Here is a 19,090-nt window from a genome sequence, read left to right as displayed (position 1 = left end):
CTTCGGTTTAGTTTTTCTGAACAAGTCTCTGTTTATGTGGAACAGATGGTAATGAGATAACAGGTAGGTCGGAGAGTGTGTGCTAAAGGGAGCGCACCTCAGGAAACTGATTTTTTTTTTGTCTCATTGTGAATTCCCCCCCCCAAAAAAGGGGGGAGTACAGCAATAGCATTTACCAGCAGAATGGTTGCCCCCTTTTTCCGTATTGTGACATAGCAATTGGAAAAGGCATATCCAGTGGCATATCCAGCCACTCCATCCAGCCCATGTGGTGCCCATCCTCCTCACATTCACATCCAGAAAAGAGGCTTCAAATAAACAAAACAAAACCTTTCATCGGTGGTAATGGAGCATAGGAGTGATGGGAAGGGGTTGCATCTCTCCCTTTAAAATAAATAAATGAATCACTTCTCCTTCAATATTCATGCAGATTGCATCTGGGAAGAAAGAGGTTGACCATTCCTTCCCATCATCTGTGACATCCTCAGAAATCACCTATTTTTCCCAGTATAAGAAAAACACCCATCTGGAATAAGTAATCCCTCTGCACCAGAAGGGCTAGGTGAAAGTCTTGCAGAATTCAACATACCATCACTTAGAACAGTGGTGTCGAACTGTGGCCCTCCAGATGTTCTTGGCCTTCAACTCCCAGAAATCCTGGCCAGCAGAGGTGGTGGTGAAGGCTTCTGGGAGTTGAAGTCAAAGAACATCTGGAGGGCCACAGTTCGACACCACTGACTTGGACCTTCCCTGTCTGGCTGACTTTCCTGTCCCAACAGCTCTGGCCAACACATTCTTCAAGGTCACAAACTTGTTGGTGGGCATAGGGATCATCAGAAGTACCTCCTTTGTGTGTTACTGCCATCCTGTTCAGCGCCCCTCTCCTGCAGATCACACTTTAAAGCAAATGTATATTTATTCTTCTTCTATCTTTTCAGGCATGCAAACAAAGCCAGTTATTGATTACTATTGATTACAAAGTGACAGCAAGGTAATTGTTAAATGAATATTGAGGGAAGATTAGAATAAACAGGACAATTTCCCCCCTAAAAGCACTGCATCTTGATATGGAATCAGTGTCTCATCTAGAGTTGACACAAGAAGATGTGTCTCTGGCGGCAAAGAGAGCTCCTTGGCGCTTGGTTTTAAAATCTGCATTATCTGCCCTAGTATCACTCCCTTGTGTTCTGTATTAATTAACATAGGTCAGATTTCTAGACTTGGTACTCTACTCAGATACCAATTAGAACCAGAGCTTAGAAACATCATATTCTTTGACATTCCCCACTATTGTCACACACCCAGTGAGAATATTTATACATATTCTGCCTGCTCCTTCAGGCATCTTTGGGAGTGGGCTGCAGTCTACAAAAGCTTAAGCCAAATAAAAATTGCTATTCTATAAGGTGACACAATGCTGGCCAAAAACATTTTTCTATCTGTGGTGAAAGACCAAATGGCACCCGCCCACCCCAGTTCCATACTCTGGCCTGCTTTTATTTATACTGTACTATTAAACCATAAACTGACCTGATTTTTGTTAAATTAATAAAATAAGGTATAATCTTCTCTCTACGATCACTGGAAAACACGAACATCATGCAGAATACTTGTTACCATGTTTTGCAGCAAGCATGTGAAGAAGGTTAAGCCTTACGTGGTCCACAGGAAAGGTAATTCTGACTCCTGACAGCCTGTGAGCAAGGCAGCTGGCAAAGAACTAGGCAAACTCTGAAGAATTAAGTCAGCAGTCCTGTCAGTTAGCAATCAATTCCGAGAGCAAAAGCCCAATCAATGGGTTTCCCTCATCAATGTTGACAATTTAAGTCGCACTGTTGTCAACAGCACATCTTCCTCAATCAATGCGTATTGTCAGGATGGGGAACGTTTGACCCTCCAGATATTGCTGGATTGCAACTCTTCTCACCATTTGCTAATGAGATGGGCAGTTCTGTAACACTTAGGAGGACCAAACATTCCCCAACCCTGGAGTATAGGATTGTAAACTAAGCCTTCTGTGATTCACACACACGCTTACTTCCTAGTAATCATGCCTAGACCATATGATTTAATATTATCATGAATATTTCATTGAGCACCGAAGTTTGGATCACTGATTGAATAATAAAACTCATTCCTCAACAAAAGTTTAAGCCTCTCGGATGGGAATCCAGCTATGAAAGAGGACTTCATTTTTGCCATTTTCCTTCCCTACAAAAATGATTTTTTACTCATTGCTTGTAAAGTAGGGTTATTAATGTTAGGTAAAGATCCATCAATGAATTCTTTTTTTCTTCATGGATAATGCCTTTGTTTGATGAGCAGCTTTGGCAAATCCAACTCTGTTATGCCCACGATCAAAGACAGAATAGAAAGCAGACATAAATACATCTCCTAGAATCCACAGTGATGTGTTGCCACTGCCAAAATCCAGGTTTTTTAAAGACTGAAAACCACTGATGCACAAATCATCTTTTCCACTGGTTTCCTGTCATGGGGAGAAAAAAACAACACATTTATGTTTTAGTGATGCTTTTCCACTAGTACTAAACTGAATAGGAGGAAAAACACACACAAGCTCCTTTCAATTTGTTTCTCCCCAACCCATCTTTTGACTAAAGGGTACCAGACTGTTCACAAAGGCTGGGGGGTAGTCAGAGGGAGAACATACTCTTTTTGCTATGATAACCAGGCCTAGGTTTCTTCCCCAAAGCTTGGAACAGTGAACTTAAAAATTATAACTCCTTGAACCTGCCAGTCAGCACCTGGGAAGTATAGTACAAGACCTCATTTTCACAAACCCTATTATTTCCCCAGCTCATGTGTGCAATTAAATTACACAGGGAAGAATATGGATAGAGGTGCTCTCAGAAGCATCCCTACATCGGCATGTAACTGCAAGTTTTCAAAGAAGTCTCTGTGTTAATCTCTTTCCGTATGTGGACCCAAAAGAAAACAAAAATAGAAGCATTGTGGCAACAGATTTATTTGCCAGTGAACTTCTGTATATTACAATCCACTTCCTCAGACACATGGAACATAATACGTATATTGAAGCAACAGGTTTATACACACAGAGGACATACTAGGAGAGTGGTAACTAACTGGGATGGGGAAAAGAGGATGACAAGCTTATTGGTGATACGAGGTTTGAAAGTAAGAGTGGTATTTTCAACAACTCTGTCACTTGAAAAGCTTGTTACCAGTATACCTATCACCCTATTGTAATTCTCTGTGCAGCCTGTCATAGCTTTAATGTCCTACATCATGAGTAGCCTGGTTCCTTGCAAGGCCAGAGAAACAAGACCTTCTGGATTGAGAGATCTAGCCTAAGAGAGTCCATTGATCTGGCAGCTTTAGTAGGCTGCTGATTCTATAAGCCATATGGGACCCTTGCGGCCTGTCCAGCTGTAACCATGCCCAGGAACATGGGAAATTGCCTTCTATTGGTCCATCTAGCCCAGTAATGCTGACATGGGCTGGCAACTGACACAGACCATACCCTAACTTGAGATTATGTTGGGCATTATAGCCTGGGATCTTTTTCAAGCAAAACTCTGCCACTGAGCTACTATACCTCCTTACTTCTATCCCTTCTGGTTTGCATCCACACTCAAACATAGGCCAACAGTTGATATGCTGGCATTGAGACATCCCTCCCTCTCTCCAATCTGTCCTGACTTATTAATTAGCTTTTCTTCACTGTGTGCTTAAAGGGAGGCCAGAGAGTAGGTGTTGCTACACAGTGCTTCTTGGCAGAGAAACTAACAGGGCTGTGCACTAGGACAAAGCAGTCCTATCCAGGCAGTTGGGCCATGCCATATTTTTTGCCTATACCCCAAGCAGCAGGAAACTGGTACTACAAAAATAACTGCAGAGATTTAGCACAGCAATAGACTCTATTGTGTTGTTCAGGAGAGAGCACATAGGAGAATCCAGATACATACCTTGATTATGTACTGCTCTGCAGATAGAGTAAACTCCTTCCCCCCAATAGTAAGGGTTATCGAGGGCAAACTGGACAGTCTTTTACAATCTACAAAAAACTATAATACACATTTATTTATTCCTTGATCTGCAGATTGTATTTCCATTCATATGTGACATATAGGGCATCTGGCAACCTTCTAAACAGAACATTAAAGTAGTGGAAGTCCTTTTTGTCTTCCAGCATCTGGTAATCAGAGATATATTGTCACTTAACATGGTAGATCCATTTTAGCTCTTATGCTGAATCCCTGCTGATCAATCTATCTTCCTTGGGGTGCAGGGGATGGGGGAATCTGAGCCAAGGAACTAATACATTGACTTATGGTTGCTGTCATCAATCAAATGTCCCCCAGATGTTCTGGAGTACAATTGCCATCATCCTTGGTCATGGATTATATTTGTTGTGACTAGTGGGCAATATAGTAACACATATGTGGGAAGCACTGGACTGTGGAAAGGTGGCTCCTAGCCTGAGTACCCTGTTTCCCCCAAAATAAGCCCCACTTAAGTGAAAGCCTGCCCTCCACCATTGTGCAGCAACCAGAAGATGACGTGACTGTATTTGAATAAATGTAGATTGTTGTACATGAAAAAAAATCCCCTGAAAATAAGCCTTAATGCGTTTTTTGGATCAAAAATTAATATAAGACTCTGTCTTATTTTCAGGGAAACACAGTATGATGATAAGGCAACCTTTTGCTATGAGTGGCCAGTCTTGGCTTTCCCTGGGCCCCTAGGTGGCACCGCTAGACAGACTATGACTGTGGTACTAATCTGGTAGGCAGTTGGAAGTGGCAGGGAAGGCTGTGGCTGGCCTATCTTTTCTGAGCAACAGGAGCTGACCTTAAATATCAAAGGACTTAATTGACAAACCAGGCATAAAACAAGCCAATCAACTGTATTTCAGGAACAGCAGGACTAGAAATCTCTTTTCAGCTTTAGCCAATCAATATGGATAATTAGATGATGGCTCACCTGTGAATTCTGATGAAAAATAAGTTCATTTTATTTCATCAGAGGAGTAACATTTTCCAAATGCAAGATTATTTCCCCCCACCCTGCAAAACACTTCGCAAGTCATTACAGATCAAAGTTCCAGTTCTGAAACTTGGTTAAAATGCATGACTTTCCAGTTGTTAATAATAACCTTAAAATACTGCCATGGAACTTGAACACTGAGAGCACTGTGAGGAGGATTATTAGTACAACTTCAAAACACATGACAAAAGGCACAAGAGATGCTTTCTATCCCCCGCTGCTCTCCTATCATATGCGCTCAAAAGAAAATGTGTTTATTTGAGCACAAAACAGGACCTTATTACATGAAAGGAAATTAAAAGATTGAGATGTTCTTTGTGAAAACTAATTGAGGAATTTTTTAAAAAATCAATAATAGAGCTTTAGAGCAAGTACTTCAACCAGCAGAGTTTTTAAATACATAAATGCAGGATTCATGTACAATACATGACCTCATTTATTCACTCTGTGTAAAAACTCTAGATCCAGCTATTTGAACAACCATATTTCCCCTTACAAGCCTGCCCAAGTTTTAAGATCTTCAGAGAAGGTATTTTTATGAGTCTTGGCTGAATTACAGGCATATTTAGCAGCAGGGGAGAGAGCCTTCTTAGTGATGGCTCCTTTCTCAGGCTCCTTTCTTGCCTGGCCACTTCTTGTTGTCCCTCTACAGACAGGCAAAGCACTTTTCATTCAGAGAAGCCTTTGCCAGTGAGCTGGGTTTCAACGGATGGGGGCAGTGTTTCCTTTTTAACTCGTTTATTTTTAATTGTGCTTTTATCAATTTTGTTACATTTAATTTTTTTAAAATTTGAATATTACTGCTAAAAGCAGCTTTAACTAACTTAATTTGTGAGACAGGTGGCTTGTGTGTGTGTGTGTGTGTGTGTGTGTGTGTGTGTGTGTGTGTGTGTGTGTGTGTGTGTGTGTGTGTGTGTGTGTGTGTGTGTGTGTGTGTGTGTGTGTGTGTCCCAGTTACATTTACCTCACCAGATGAAATTGGGGTGGCTCCAATATTTTCTTGTAGTGATTTTATTTCCAAATTAGGGCCAACAATGAGAGATGTACCAGAGTCTACAATGGCTTCACAGCCGGAATCACAAGCTACTATCTGCCCTTGGATTTTCACACTGCAAGAATAAGAGGAAGGAAAAAATTCTAAATCAGTTCCAAACCTGCTTAACCCTATTCAGATACCATGGGGTTTTTTTTACATGTAACTATACTCAGAGGATGAGATGGTTGGACAGTGTCATCGAAGCAACCAATATGAATTTGACCAAACTCCGGGAGGCAGTAGAAGACAGGAGAGCCTGGCATGCTCTGGTCCACGGGGTCGCGAAGAGTCGGATATGACTAAATGACTAAACAACAACAATACTCAATTATCTCTTTCTTTTCCTCACAGAGACAGAGAGCGCATTTTTTTTCAAAAACCCAGCTACACCATACAGTCCAAGCACATGACAGGGACCAAATTCAGTTTGATCATCCATCTCATGTTTAGATATATTATTTCTGTGTCAGTCATAGCTCATTTATTCCAGCAGGCAGCAGGCAATGTTCCTACGTCTACCTTTCTACACTGAAGCTTCAGTTTAAACACACTTACTTATCCATGTGAATTTGCCAATAGTGTTGCTTAGTGACATTAACCCAGTGAATGGATCCTTTGTAGAGGGAATGGTCTATACCTCCAAGTATCAATTCACCCCCATTCTCGAAGTCATTTCCTCTAGAAAGAAAAAAAAGAAATACATTGATTTATGAGCAACAACAGGTACAGTTATATTCTGGCATAGGAATTACTGTGAATACATGAAACCAGTTCTGCTTTCTGTGATACCGGGGTTGGTTTTGGATTTTGGAGTTTCCTAGTCTTGATTAGAGAATAGTTAGGAGGATAAGGATACTGTTGACTGAACATCAATCATGCATCAGCCTACAGCTGGATGAGACATCTGTGCTAAAAAGTAATCTCTTTTGTGTATTACAACATTTTCAAAGACCAGCAAAAAATTCTGTACAGGTTACGGCTCTAAACTTGAGAGTTAATTCCAGCTAGGGGAGCAGGATGTCTCTGGCACCCAAAGCTGGAATGGTATGCAGAGTACAATACAGTATTCTAATTGTCGAAGGAGAAGAACCCCATACAAAGTTTCATGAGAGAGGGACTGAGTATGACAGGAAGAAGTTTTCAGTCACAACTTTCCCACAGAAAACAGGAAGAATGAGTTGTGATACATGAGTATTTCCCCAAAACCCATGGCACAAGCTCATGGTCCTACTTTTAACTCTGAAATACTGACCTGTTCAAGAAGAAGGAAAACATGGGGTTTTCCACCAACCCTTGATTTATTATATTGTCAAATACTGGAAGTGTGTTTGTCACGGACAAGGATGGATAAGCCAAGCCCAGCACCCCATCAAAGTGCGCTTCAGCAAAGGTCCTACCAGGCTCAAAGATCGATTCTCCAAAGTCTTGCCCTTCAATCGTTATGTTGCTTATCTGTTAATTGATTTATGAAAGAGAAATAAGATGAAAAGGGTGTACAGTTCAGAAGCACAGAATAATCCTGGTCATCTTTACTAAATCCAGCTATCTCTTGTAAAACTCTTGTTTCTGGCTCTTTTATTTTCCCAGCATAGGATTGGGCAACTTCAAAATGTGGCAGGGGGACAAATAAAACCATTCTACCTCCATTGACAACTGCCAAGATTCCCACCATAGTCCCAATGGCTACTACCATTTGGTAGAAGCCACGGCAACTCCTTTCTGTGGTACAGGAGGGTACAAGAGCATTTGCCTACCTTGTAATAGACCCCCAAGTAGGTATGACAGGGTCTCCTTCATTTCCAGGAGGGTAGGATGAAAAGAATTCTTCTTGCTCTCTTTCTAAATTTTGGTGGCACACTTACACTAGCAGTGGCAGCCCCCTGCAGGTCCCCCTTGGTGCCCCTCAGCCATGTGGCCCACATGCCGTGTACAAAAGGTGACAAAAGGTAATGCATCTCTGTAAATAAATTCTAAAGTTCCCCAACATGTCAGACTGAATGTCTTCAGTGACTACGTCATCCAGCAAATGTTGTACTTGTAACAGTTCCAACAATTTCACACACAATTTTTTTTAAAAAAATCAATGAAACACTGGATACTGAAAACAATGAGCAGGTGCTCAGCTGGCGCGCTGGTTAAAGGGCTATAGAGTCTTTTCACTGTGCACCCTAATGAGCTATGAAACAGAAACATTTGTCCTCAACCTCTTGTCTCTTGGTTAAGTCTGCACTCAACATGCCACAGCTACAGAGAGATGTACTGTAACCGAAACACCAGGCCAGGTCACCCCCCTCCCCCTATCATGTCTGAGGAAAAGTTCTGGAGATCTTGAAAGGTCATGGCATCATCACACCATTTTTGTAACATTTTACTAGTCTGTGCACTTTGTTTTCATTGATGGACCACACAGCTACCCCTGTTTTTAGAACACTTGAAGGCAACAACAGTTACTCTCACCTGCACTGTGTCTTTGGCGGCAATTCCCCTGAGACTTCCAGTACCATAATGTAAGGAAAATTGCTTCCCTCCATGTGCATAGGATTGTGATAAAAAGGACTTGAATTTTTTATGACTCTCTGTGAAAACAAAACTTTTTATTTATTCTGTCATGAAAGTTAGGTCTAACTTCTTTATTGCTACCCACAAAAATGAAAAGGAAGAGGTTAAAACCCAAACTATTCACTGCACTGCTAAAGGGCTGTGGCCCTATCCTTAGGTGGAAGTCAGCGATCAACTCAGGGGGGAGATGTGGAAGAACAGCTGTTTGTGCCATGTGGCCTGCCTTGCACTCCATAAACCAGTTGTTGCCATGAGGGGCAGTGGAAAACACTTCTTTGTTTCCGGTGTTGAAGTGCCAGCCTGGCCAGTTTCTCTAAGTGGAGTTGGGGTGCATTTTATTCCTCACCTCTGGTGGCAGCAATGTATCTTTAGCTGTCCTTGAGAAGAACGAACATTCAGCCCTTGATTTCTAGCGGTTCCAGGGAGCCCTATTCAGACCTTGCATTTATGACAGTGCTAACCACTGTGTGGAGCTTTGAAGCCAAATTCATTTCTGCACGGTTACAGCTTCATTACAGGACTTCCTTGTCCAAATAGGAAGGTCAGAGAGCCAGGACGGAGAAGTCCTCCCCAGCTCTACCTATATATATTTACAAAATGTAATGCCTGAAAAGTGATTTTCTTGTGGAGAGAAGCATCCAAGGATCTTTCCCATTCATTCTAAATAAAGAAAGCAACCCAGTCACCTTTGTGTTTCTTATGTGCCACCAAGTACCTTCAGATTTACGATAACCCTAGGGAAGAGTTCATATTAACATACATAAAAGTTTACCTATATTTTAGTGTATGCTTTTGACAATGGTACAGTTGTGCTCTCAGTCACTAAGTACTTTTTAAAATCTCTGAAAACCTCTGGACAGAGTTTGGAAGGTTAATACAAAAGGCTTAATTCACTGGATTTTATTTAAAGGACCTAAACATCTAACTCAGGTTTGATTAATCTCAGTAGGTAATGTTTTTTCTTCCTTAACATAACAATTAAATTAAACATTACAGCCAGTGTCCTACTGCATTATGTGATTATAGAAGGGTGACTGCAAAAGGATTCCTCCCACTCCAGTTCCTGGCCTCGCACTGCTTGTGAGACTGGCCACAAATTCAGCTGTGTGATCAGTTACACAACAGGAAGTTTGCTGGAACAAGAAAATGTTTATGTGACTGTCTTTATGGTCTGAACAAAACAATGATTTTTAGTTTTAGTTAGTTTTAAAGGCAACCCTAGCATAAAACAGTGCGTGTTGCTATAATCAACACTGTTCCTTGAGTAGCATTTTATTGAGTCCTCTTCCAAACTGTCTTTTTTTTAATGGGTTCAACTCACTGACCGAACCCACATTTCCCACATCTGTTTGACAGTTCAATTGCTATTTTAGGATTATGCAATTTCTATTTCATTACATCTGACAAGTGCAAGGATAAAAAACACTTGCCTAAAGAATGCCTCTAACACCCTATTGCATTAAGCTATACTGCTGATGTGTATCTCCCTTCCTTCACCCTTCTTCTGGACAAAACCTATATTGATCATTCACTCTTCAGTCATCATGGACTGTTTGTCTGGACTGAGAAAGGTTAATAAAGAATGAAGTCTGTATCCCAGTTACAAAATATTGATACAGAGCAGCATGACAGTTCTGCAATAAGTGACTATAAATAAAGATAAGTCAAATGATCAAGGGTGAAAAATTCTTAAACAGAAATATTTTGAGTGCCCCTGAGCATACACAAATGTTTTTCTACACTACCAAAACCTCTGTCTCCTTCTCCACTTAGAATTAAGAAGCACAGTTAAAAGTGGAAACGCATTACCATCATGGAAAAAGGGAGAGGGAACGAGAGCGAGAGAGACCGGCATCCTTTGCATTGATATGGTTCTGCTTATAAAAGCTTCTTCAAATGGTAACTTCTTCAAATCTCCATCTCTTCATTTTTCTGACTGAAGCTCTTTGCTATCCTCTGATTTCTTCCCTCCCTCCCATCACCTCTGGAAACGCAATGTCAGAGTCTCTCTTCCACACACTCACCTCATACTCAGTGTCCATCTACCTCTTTTTCTGGCTTTCCTCATGTAGCAGTGCGAGTTTCACACTGCGGTCAGAGAATCCAAAGCAAAACAAAACAGAATTCAAAACAAAACACCACCTGTCTCTTCTGCTGTTGCTGACATGAATTCCCCTTTTCCTTCTTTCAGACACGGCTTAGATTTTTTTTCTATTCCATCACTGCCAGTTACAGCCCAGATCAAATAGATAAGTTAAAACTATTAAAGCTGTAGGCAGATGTTAAAACTAATAAGAACCTAAATTACTTAAGCCACCATTAATGGTATTTTGTACCTGTTGGGTACGAAACACCATTAAAAGTTCAAAGATTAACCCACTTAGCTTATAACAAGATCTACTTCTAAGAGATGTTCATAGGAATAGTTCAGTTCATTGGTTTTTTAGATTTTCATTTCACAGCATCCTGCTCAAAGTAATGCAGATGTGACTTTATATTGAAAGCCAGGCTCTGTTGAATATGGGTACCTCAGCTATAAACTAAGCTCCATAGATCTAATCTTTTGGAGGGTCAGACCCAGATTAGCAAAGGCAGACAACTCACTTTCAACTCACACTTTGCATCTTTCAACTGTGTTGAACAAAACAGAACAACTAAATTCCCGACATGCCATACCAGACCTATGTATAACTTCTCAACACATCACTCCTATGTACTGATGTACTGCCATCAGTATATAGGACTGATGGCAGTCCTATGTACTGTTACTATTATGATTACTTAAAGTTGCTCAACATTTTTAGGGCAAAGTGACTCTTTTTAGTGCAATCAGACATAAATCTTATTCATAGTCTAATTGCACTCTGACTCTGGAGAGGAACAGAGAAGCCACAGAATGTTATCTGGGCAAGGGCAGGCAGATAAATGTTAGCCATGTGCATCACAATGCATGTTTGTTCAAAGGATAACCTCCCAAGAACATTAAGTCAAGGGTCTAGATTACTGAGCTGCAGCCCTGCCAGAGCCTATAAGAGATCCCTGGACTGGGACAAATCAGGTGCTGAATTTGGCAGTGCCTCTCATAGGTGATGTGCAGACAGCATGGCAAAGGTTGAAAACCAGAAGAGGAATGAAAAGCACTCTGGGGACTGGGGGCCCAGTGTTTTGCACCACTCCTAATGGCCCTTCCTGAATATTATTCTGTGGTGAGTGCATCCTGATTCAGAATCGACATCCAGTCAAGCTTTAACTTTCTCTTTGTCCAGTTCATTCTTCATTCCAAGGCCTTGCGGGGAAGGGAGGGAGTAGCCACCAGCTTCTGGCTGCAGGATCTCTGGTGCAAACGTTGAAAGTGTTGAAATTGTTGCTGCCTAAATACTTAAATGACATTAATGACTTCTTACCACAGGCGTCACTGTAGCAGTAAGCGGACGGAACCCAAAAATCCGCAGAGCCAGTGTCGAACACCACCGTGAATTTCTGAGGCGGAGTGCCAACACTCACCTTCCCATAATACTGAGCCTGGATAGGAAGGAAGGGACAATTCGTCTCTCAGTTCCACCTTCAGTCTCCACCCAACGTTCATCTTGAAATGCCCATTTGGTTCTGAGGCATCACCCAGTGCAACCGTGAAACAACTCTGCCCCCTAAACCAAGGGAGAAGAATTTTTCCAACCTCCCAGAGTCTCTCACCTGACCTACTGAGAAATTTCCCATATGGCCTCACCCCCCCCCCCGAGCCCTCCTTTCTCCTAACACCTCATTGAAAGGAGCTTTCTCTCCTTCTACAACCCACAGAAAGGGTGGGAGGGAGTGCAATCCAGCCCCAAAAGGATGGGTGATCCTCTGTCCTACCAGCTTCTCCTCCATGTTCTATCGGCACCCACGCTGAGTTCAGAACGCTTACTGTTTTCTAGTTATGCATAAGGTGTGCGGAGGAAGATGGAGGCTGTGTGGAGGGGAGCAGAGTCATGCATGCACCAGTGTGCACCTTGGAGAGAACCTTAGCAATAAATAAATAAATAAATAAATAAATAAATAAATAAATAAATAAATAAATAAATAAAGAAAGAAAGAAAGAAAGAAAGAAAGAAAGAAAGAAAGAAAGAAAGAAAGAAATAAATAAATAAATAAATAAATAAATAAATAAATAAATAAATAAATAAATAAATAAATAAATAAATAAATATTCAAATGGCAGAGCTCGAAGGGATCCTCTGGATCAAGTAGTCCAGCCCCGGTCAAGGAGGCCTGGTGAGGAATCGAACTCCCAACCTCTAGCTCTGCAGCCAGACTTAAACCACTGAGCTACCCAGCAGTTAGAGGGAATTGTTCTGTCAGCAATGTAACCAGTCAGTTAATAATAAGGTAAATTAAGCAGTTATGCTCAGTAATGTAACAAATTAACATTTCCACAAAATATGGCGTTTGTTTTTATAGAAGAACTGTGAGTAAAATGAAATGTTTTATTCTTATTCATACCAGAATGTCTGAGTGAGTGTAACAAAACAACTAAGTGCCAGTTGAGGTAAACTAACAAATGAGGAGTGATCTACTAAGGGAGACTTTGGTTCAATCTGCTCTGTAGGCTTCTGCCAGAACCATTTTTATCTGTAGCATAATAAGAGGAAGTTTATTATTATTATTTTTAATTAAGGCCATAATCAATTTTTCCTTACTACAATGGAACTCAGAGACTACACTTCACTGAGAACCCATTGTTTAGAGCTGAAACATGTTAGTGTTCCAGACTTGTGATTTAGGCCGACCTTCTGAAACATCAGATCGGCAAACAAAGCTGGACTGAGCTACTGAAGACCAATCATAAACCAAAGAAAAGTAATTTGCAAAATATGGGAGGTGAGAGAAGTTCCTGCTGTGTTAATCATGTTATTTGCTGTTAAGCAATACTGCCTTCCAACAATGGGTTATAATTAACCCTGGCCTGTACCCTACATAAAGGTCTATCTATGTTTATGTATAAATACTGTATGTTTTATTAAAGAATTAATTAGTAAGCCATCTTGAATAACATTGAAGTTGATGGATGTCGGTGTGGCTGAATTTTGCCGAGTTCTTACGTCTTTGTGAATTTCTGGAATTCTCCCAGTGTCAAAGGAATTTATTGCATCACAGAACTGGGCTTTGACTCTAGAGGTTTATCAGTCTTCCACCTCTGTGTCCGTCTATGGAATAAAATAGCCGTGTCTCACTTTCTATTTTTAGAACAAGCCATTTCTGGCATGTGTGACATGATCTGGTGCAGCAAGAGTTTTTAAACTCTTCACATGTTGTTGATAAATTCATGCTTTTGACAGGGTCATTCATGTTCTGCCTATTTTCTTTACTCCACAATGCCCAAACCAAAAATTCTCAGGTCAGTCCAGCTCCAGGAGCTATGATCTGTCATTCCCATGCCAAGCAAGAGAGTCGTCTGCAGATCTAAAATTGCATGGCTTGACCACAGCAAGTTACAGAGGTGGATGAAAACAATGAGAGTAGAGGAGAACATAATGCATTTTAAGCTAATGCAGACAAAGCAACCATGATTCCTGGAATACCTCACTGACAGGGTTAATAAGGCAAAGGCCAGCCTTCCCTGATTGCCATGCTAATTAGGGATGATGGGAGTTCTGATTCAATAGATTTTGAAGGTACTGAATCAGAAAAGTCTGGAGTTATTTTTCATGAAACACAGTCAATCCACAAAAGCAAACGGCATAACGAATATGTTGCTGTTTTAAGGTTCCAGAATGCTCAGATGTCTTGGCTGCAACAGATGGCAAAACATGTCTCTGGAAGTATATTGACTTATTATTTATTTATTTAAAGTATTTTTACCCCATCTTCCTCCTTAAAAAGGGCCCAAGTATATACAGAGAGATATTGATATTATATATATGGAAATCATACAGTTATATTCAGTTCTTATTATCTATTTAGATATACAGTGGTGCCCCGCATAGCGACGATAATCCGTTTCGGAAAAATCGTTGCTATATGGATTCATCGCTATGCGGTGGGGGGGAAAGCCCATTGGAATGCATTAAAACCCGTTTAATGCGTTCCTATGGGCAAAAAACTCACCGTTATGCGAAAATCCTCCATACTATCGCCATTTTCGCTGCCCGGTAAGTGAGGAATGGGCACGAAAACACAGTGGGTGGCCATTTTGGAACCGCCGATCAGCTGTTCTAAAAACATCGCTATGCAAAAATCAGTAAGCGAAACAGCTTACTGATCGTCGCAAAGCGATGCTTTACCATTAAAAACATCGAAATGCAATCGCTTTTGCGATCGCAAAAATGTAATCGCTATGCAGATTCGTCATTAAACGAGGCGCCTGTTAAGCGAGGCACCACTGTATATTTCCACAGTACTTGCATTTATATAGATATCTTTATGTTTCTGCAGATAAGTATTGTCTGTGTGTATGTTTGCACTTACATGCCTGTTTAAAGAAAACTGATTTTTCCTCTCTTTGTCTTATTTCTCCATGTCCATTTGATAAGGATGTCCCACCCCCTTACATGTCACCATATGGAATTTCTTTAATGTTTTTCATTATTACTTTTCCTCCCACAATCCTTTCCGAGGCTTTTCTTAGGCCCAAGTGTCTCCTCATGATATGGGAACAAATTTAGTTGAGAATAAAGTTGGACAATATCATATATCAACCATAAATTTCTAAGTAATGGCCAGTCTGATGAGAACTTCTGTAGGAGTCAAATGCTAGCTTCAGCTTGTGATATTTTTAGTGGCCTAATAAAAAGACCACCCTTGTCTTCCAATTGTGTACAAGGACTACATGTCGTTTTCCCCTTTTTGTCACAGATTCCTGGACCACAACCCTGATTAATATTGACTCAAATAGAGAATCCAAATACTGGGCGTTAGCAACACTGAGTGAAAAGCACTAACTTTCCTGCATTCTGCAGATAATGCAAATAAATCATGGTCTCATTTACATTAAATCTGGACTATAATTTAGTGAACATAATCAAAGAGTTCAAAAGCCTGCTGTTGCTGATCTGAATTGCTTGTTTTAAATCTTACTTCATCCTGCGGTTGAATTAATAATCTTTTCAGTGCAACGTGGCAAAATGTATATCGAAAGATCAAGACTTTCATCAGTACTACTCTGCAGTTTTACATTGGGGGGAATTCAGTATGTATTGGGAGGGAATAATATCCATGTAATCTTTTCTTATTTCACTTCTCAGAACATACTTACATGCATGTAATCACAGAGTTTTTCTCTTGTAGGTCCTGCAGCCAAAAAAGTATCTGCTGGGAAGCAATTAAAGTAGTTTTGAACAAAACTTTCAGGCTGATGATCTTTCTGAAACTGTTCCAATCCTCCTTTTTTCCGAAGAATTCTGTTGATACTATCAAATCGAACTAGACGGATCCTAGGTAAATAATATTTATTTATTACACATTTATTTATTTAAAATACTTTTACCCCACCTTTCTCCTTAAAAAGAGATGGCTTACATCATTAAAAGTCAATATTTAAAAGTTAAAAACAGTAAATATACAAATATTTGAAAAGAATCAAACAAATGCCACACTAGAAATAGTAAACAACACCTGGTATGGCATACAATGATGTATTAAATCCCAGACTGGGACTATTCTTCCTGCTTTACAAATTGATAGATGAGAGCAGAGGAGGGGCACTGCCAGCCTGCAGCCCTAAGCCAGCCCGTGGACATTTCCCAAGGAACCCCAGTCACAGAGGCTATTTCTGGTCTCTAAACCTACCAGGAATTACATGTGGGATTTCCCACTGTCTCGTGGAAGGGAAGAAATATTTGGGGAGGCTACACACTCTGGCTCGTCTCGTTCAAAGCACACGGGAGGAATCCAACTCTTGTCCTCTGACTCTGCAGCCAAGTATCTTCCCTTTTGTTTGATTTTTGAAATTATTTTTAGTCTTATTTTACAGATTGATTACAGCCTTTTTTGTGGATCGAGTTGAGATTTTTAGGTGGAATTTCCTTTTTCTTTAAGTTGTGGGGATAAATGGGGGGGAGCAGTGGCTTGAATGTTAAAAGCAAATAGAGCAGATGTTTGGTGGGCAGAACAACACTTTGTTTACAAACAGACCAAGACTCAATCCCTGGCATTTCGAGTTAAACTGATCAGGTAACAAATGACGGGACAGCCCTTTGCTTACAGGCTCTGGGGAGGCACTGCCACCGTGGACGATGCTGCATTAGATGGGCAAAGAGGGTGTCAGACAGCTTCCTCAATGGAACTTACAGATCCCCTTCCTTTCAGTGGGGCTTTTGTGAGTAACATTACTGGAGGACTCTGACCATGGTTTCTCACTACTGCCAATAACCAAAACTTTCTTCGTTTCTTTTCTTTCTTTCTTTAAGATGTTCCTTTTTCAGCCACGCTGAAGCAACCATGAAAGACAAAGCTATATATAACGATGTAACAATATTAAAAACCAACATTAAAAATACTTTTTAAAACATTTTAGTAATTTTTAAAAAATTTCTAAATTCAATAGTCGCAGCATTCCTAAACACACACACACACACATAAAACTTGCCTCTTAAAAGTATGCCTGAAAAAGAAGGACAAGAAGGAGGGAACCAACATTCCAAAGGCTGGGAGCAACTACTAAGAAGCCAAGGATTTCTGTAAACACATTTAGGTAACTGACAAGATTCCTCCATGCAGAAAAGCAGTACTGCTAAGAATACTGAAAAATACTTGAAGTAGTTCATTACCTTGTTAGACCTGCTAGAGCTGGAACATAAATCAAAGCTGTTAAGAAGAAAGCTAAGAAGAAAGTCTTCATGGCTTCAGTTGATTGGAAGTGAAAATGAAGGTGTTTCTTATTGGTAATCTTTTTTTATATATGTGTCCTTCCCTGGGCCACAACCAGCTGTTTGTGAGGTCAGTCAACAACTAGAGGTCAGTTCCTTGGCAGAACATTTGGAATGGGCAGAACTGACCACTGATATAGGCAAACATGGCAATCTGTTAGAACAGGGTTAGACACAGGGTAGATCAGGATCTACAGGTAAATCACTGGGGGACTGGCTGTAAAACAGCCAGCATTCCAGATTCAGTAACACCACTCAAACTCTTAAATCAGATTGTTGGAACTCCTATCTGCAGGAAGACAGATGTTTCCAGTATGTGTGTCATGGGAGGCAGCCCTCTGAGCCACCATTTTGCATATTTCTCTAGTTGTTGGACCTCTAACGTCCCATAAATAACAAGAGATGATCTTGAATAGATTCCCATTGAATGGGAGCAACAGATACTATTTGCTAAGAAAAAAATAGATTACAGGTACTGTATTATATATGTGATATAAATGATGATCGCTTTAGTCATGCAAAATATCTAAAGGAACACCTCTTCTGAAAATATACATCTTGTGTATTGGGGTCATCAAATGAAGTCTTGATTGGGGAAAGTGTGTTATGCAGAAGAGAGCTTTCTTTGTTCTTGAGCTGTGACTTTGGAATCCCTCCTCCTGCATTTCTTTCAATGTCACCATAGAATATTGCTGTCCAAATATTTTCGTTTGGGTTGAGAAATCATTGTGCAGCTAACCTGGTTATGTGTCCAAAAGGATCACTTGATGGCTTTTGACACCCCTTCAGCCTGCCACACAGCATGGAAGTTGACTTGTAAGGCAAAACATTTGGCATAGACATTGCTTGAGTTTGAGGACTCAATCCAAGCTGACTACATCTGCTTGTGCCTGGCCAGACATTGAAGGCTGTATTAATCACCTTTCATTCTCTTCACAGAAAAAAACTATCGTTTTTCCCATTGTTTATCTCTGAGACGCTTAAGAAAAGTACATCATCTGATCTCCTCCCATATTTACTTGCACTAGATCCCAGGTCAGGTCTTACCATTAGACAGGGTGAAATTACACAGGAGATGCAAAGGAAACAGCTGTGAAGTGGAGGACATAATTTTGGATACTAGGCAATGTGTCTACATCCCCTTTATTACTACTTTATTGTCCTCAGATGAAGTGAAAGATCTAGTCATATTGGCAATATAGTACTAAAGACTTATTGCTGAGTTAAAGTACAGTTCAACTATCATGTTGGTCAATGTCTGTGTTGTGGGGCAGAGGGGCATTTTTCCTTCAACCTAGGCAGCAAACTGTCTTGGGCTTCCCTTGCAAGAACCTCAAAAGCCTGTATGTTGAGATCCCATCCCACACCACCTGTTCCCATTACATTCACTGCAAGGAGATTGTAGCTTTGCCAACGGAAGACCAAGGGACAGAAATCTAAGGTCATAATGACCAACACTGATAAATTAGATTAATGATTAAACTCTGAATATGACATTGCAGGATCATGTAAAAAGTCTTGCATATGCTTTAAAAGTACCTGGTGTGCTAAATCTAATTTTTAGTCCCAACTAGATCCATTGAACCAATGAGCCTGTTGATGTTAATCCATTTGGGCCCAT

The 19,090-nt window shown here is 40.5% G+C and overlaps 1 protein-coding gene across 1 annotated transcript; it reads right to left on the bottom strand.

Moving 5' to 3' along the window:
- Positions 1-744: 744 nt before the first annotated feature.
- LOC110075149 (cathepsin D) lies at positions 745-17,509 on the bottom strand. Its single transcript, XM_078376920.1, has 9 exons — positions 17,371-17,509; positions 15,858-16,035; positions 12,028-12,145; positions 8,522-8,640; positions 7,317-7,516; positions 6,620-6,742; positions 5,993-6,137; positions 3,948-4,046; positions 745-2,488 (listed from the first exon to the last, which is right to left on the bottom strand). Exons 1-9 carry the CDS (start codon positions 17,439-17,441, stop codon positions 2,276-2,278), a joined length of 1,266 nt encoding a protein of 421 aa, XP_078233046.1. The 5' UTR covers positions 17,442-17,509; the 3' UTR covers positions 745-2,275.
- Between the last annotated feature and the right edge of the window lie 1,581 nt (positions 17,510-19,090).

This window comes from Pogona vitticeps, chromosome 5 (assembly GCF_051106095.1).
Source record: "Pogona vitticeps strain Pit_001003342236 chromosome 5, PviZW2.1, whole genome shotgun sequence".
In the NCBI taxonomy this organism is placed as follows: domain Eukaryota; kingdom Metazoa; phylum Chordata; class Lepidosauria; order Squamata; family Agamidae; genus Pogona; species Pogona vitticeps.
Note: the sequence above shows the minus strand (reverse complement) of the source record. Positions and strands in the feature narration are given on the sequence as shown.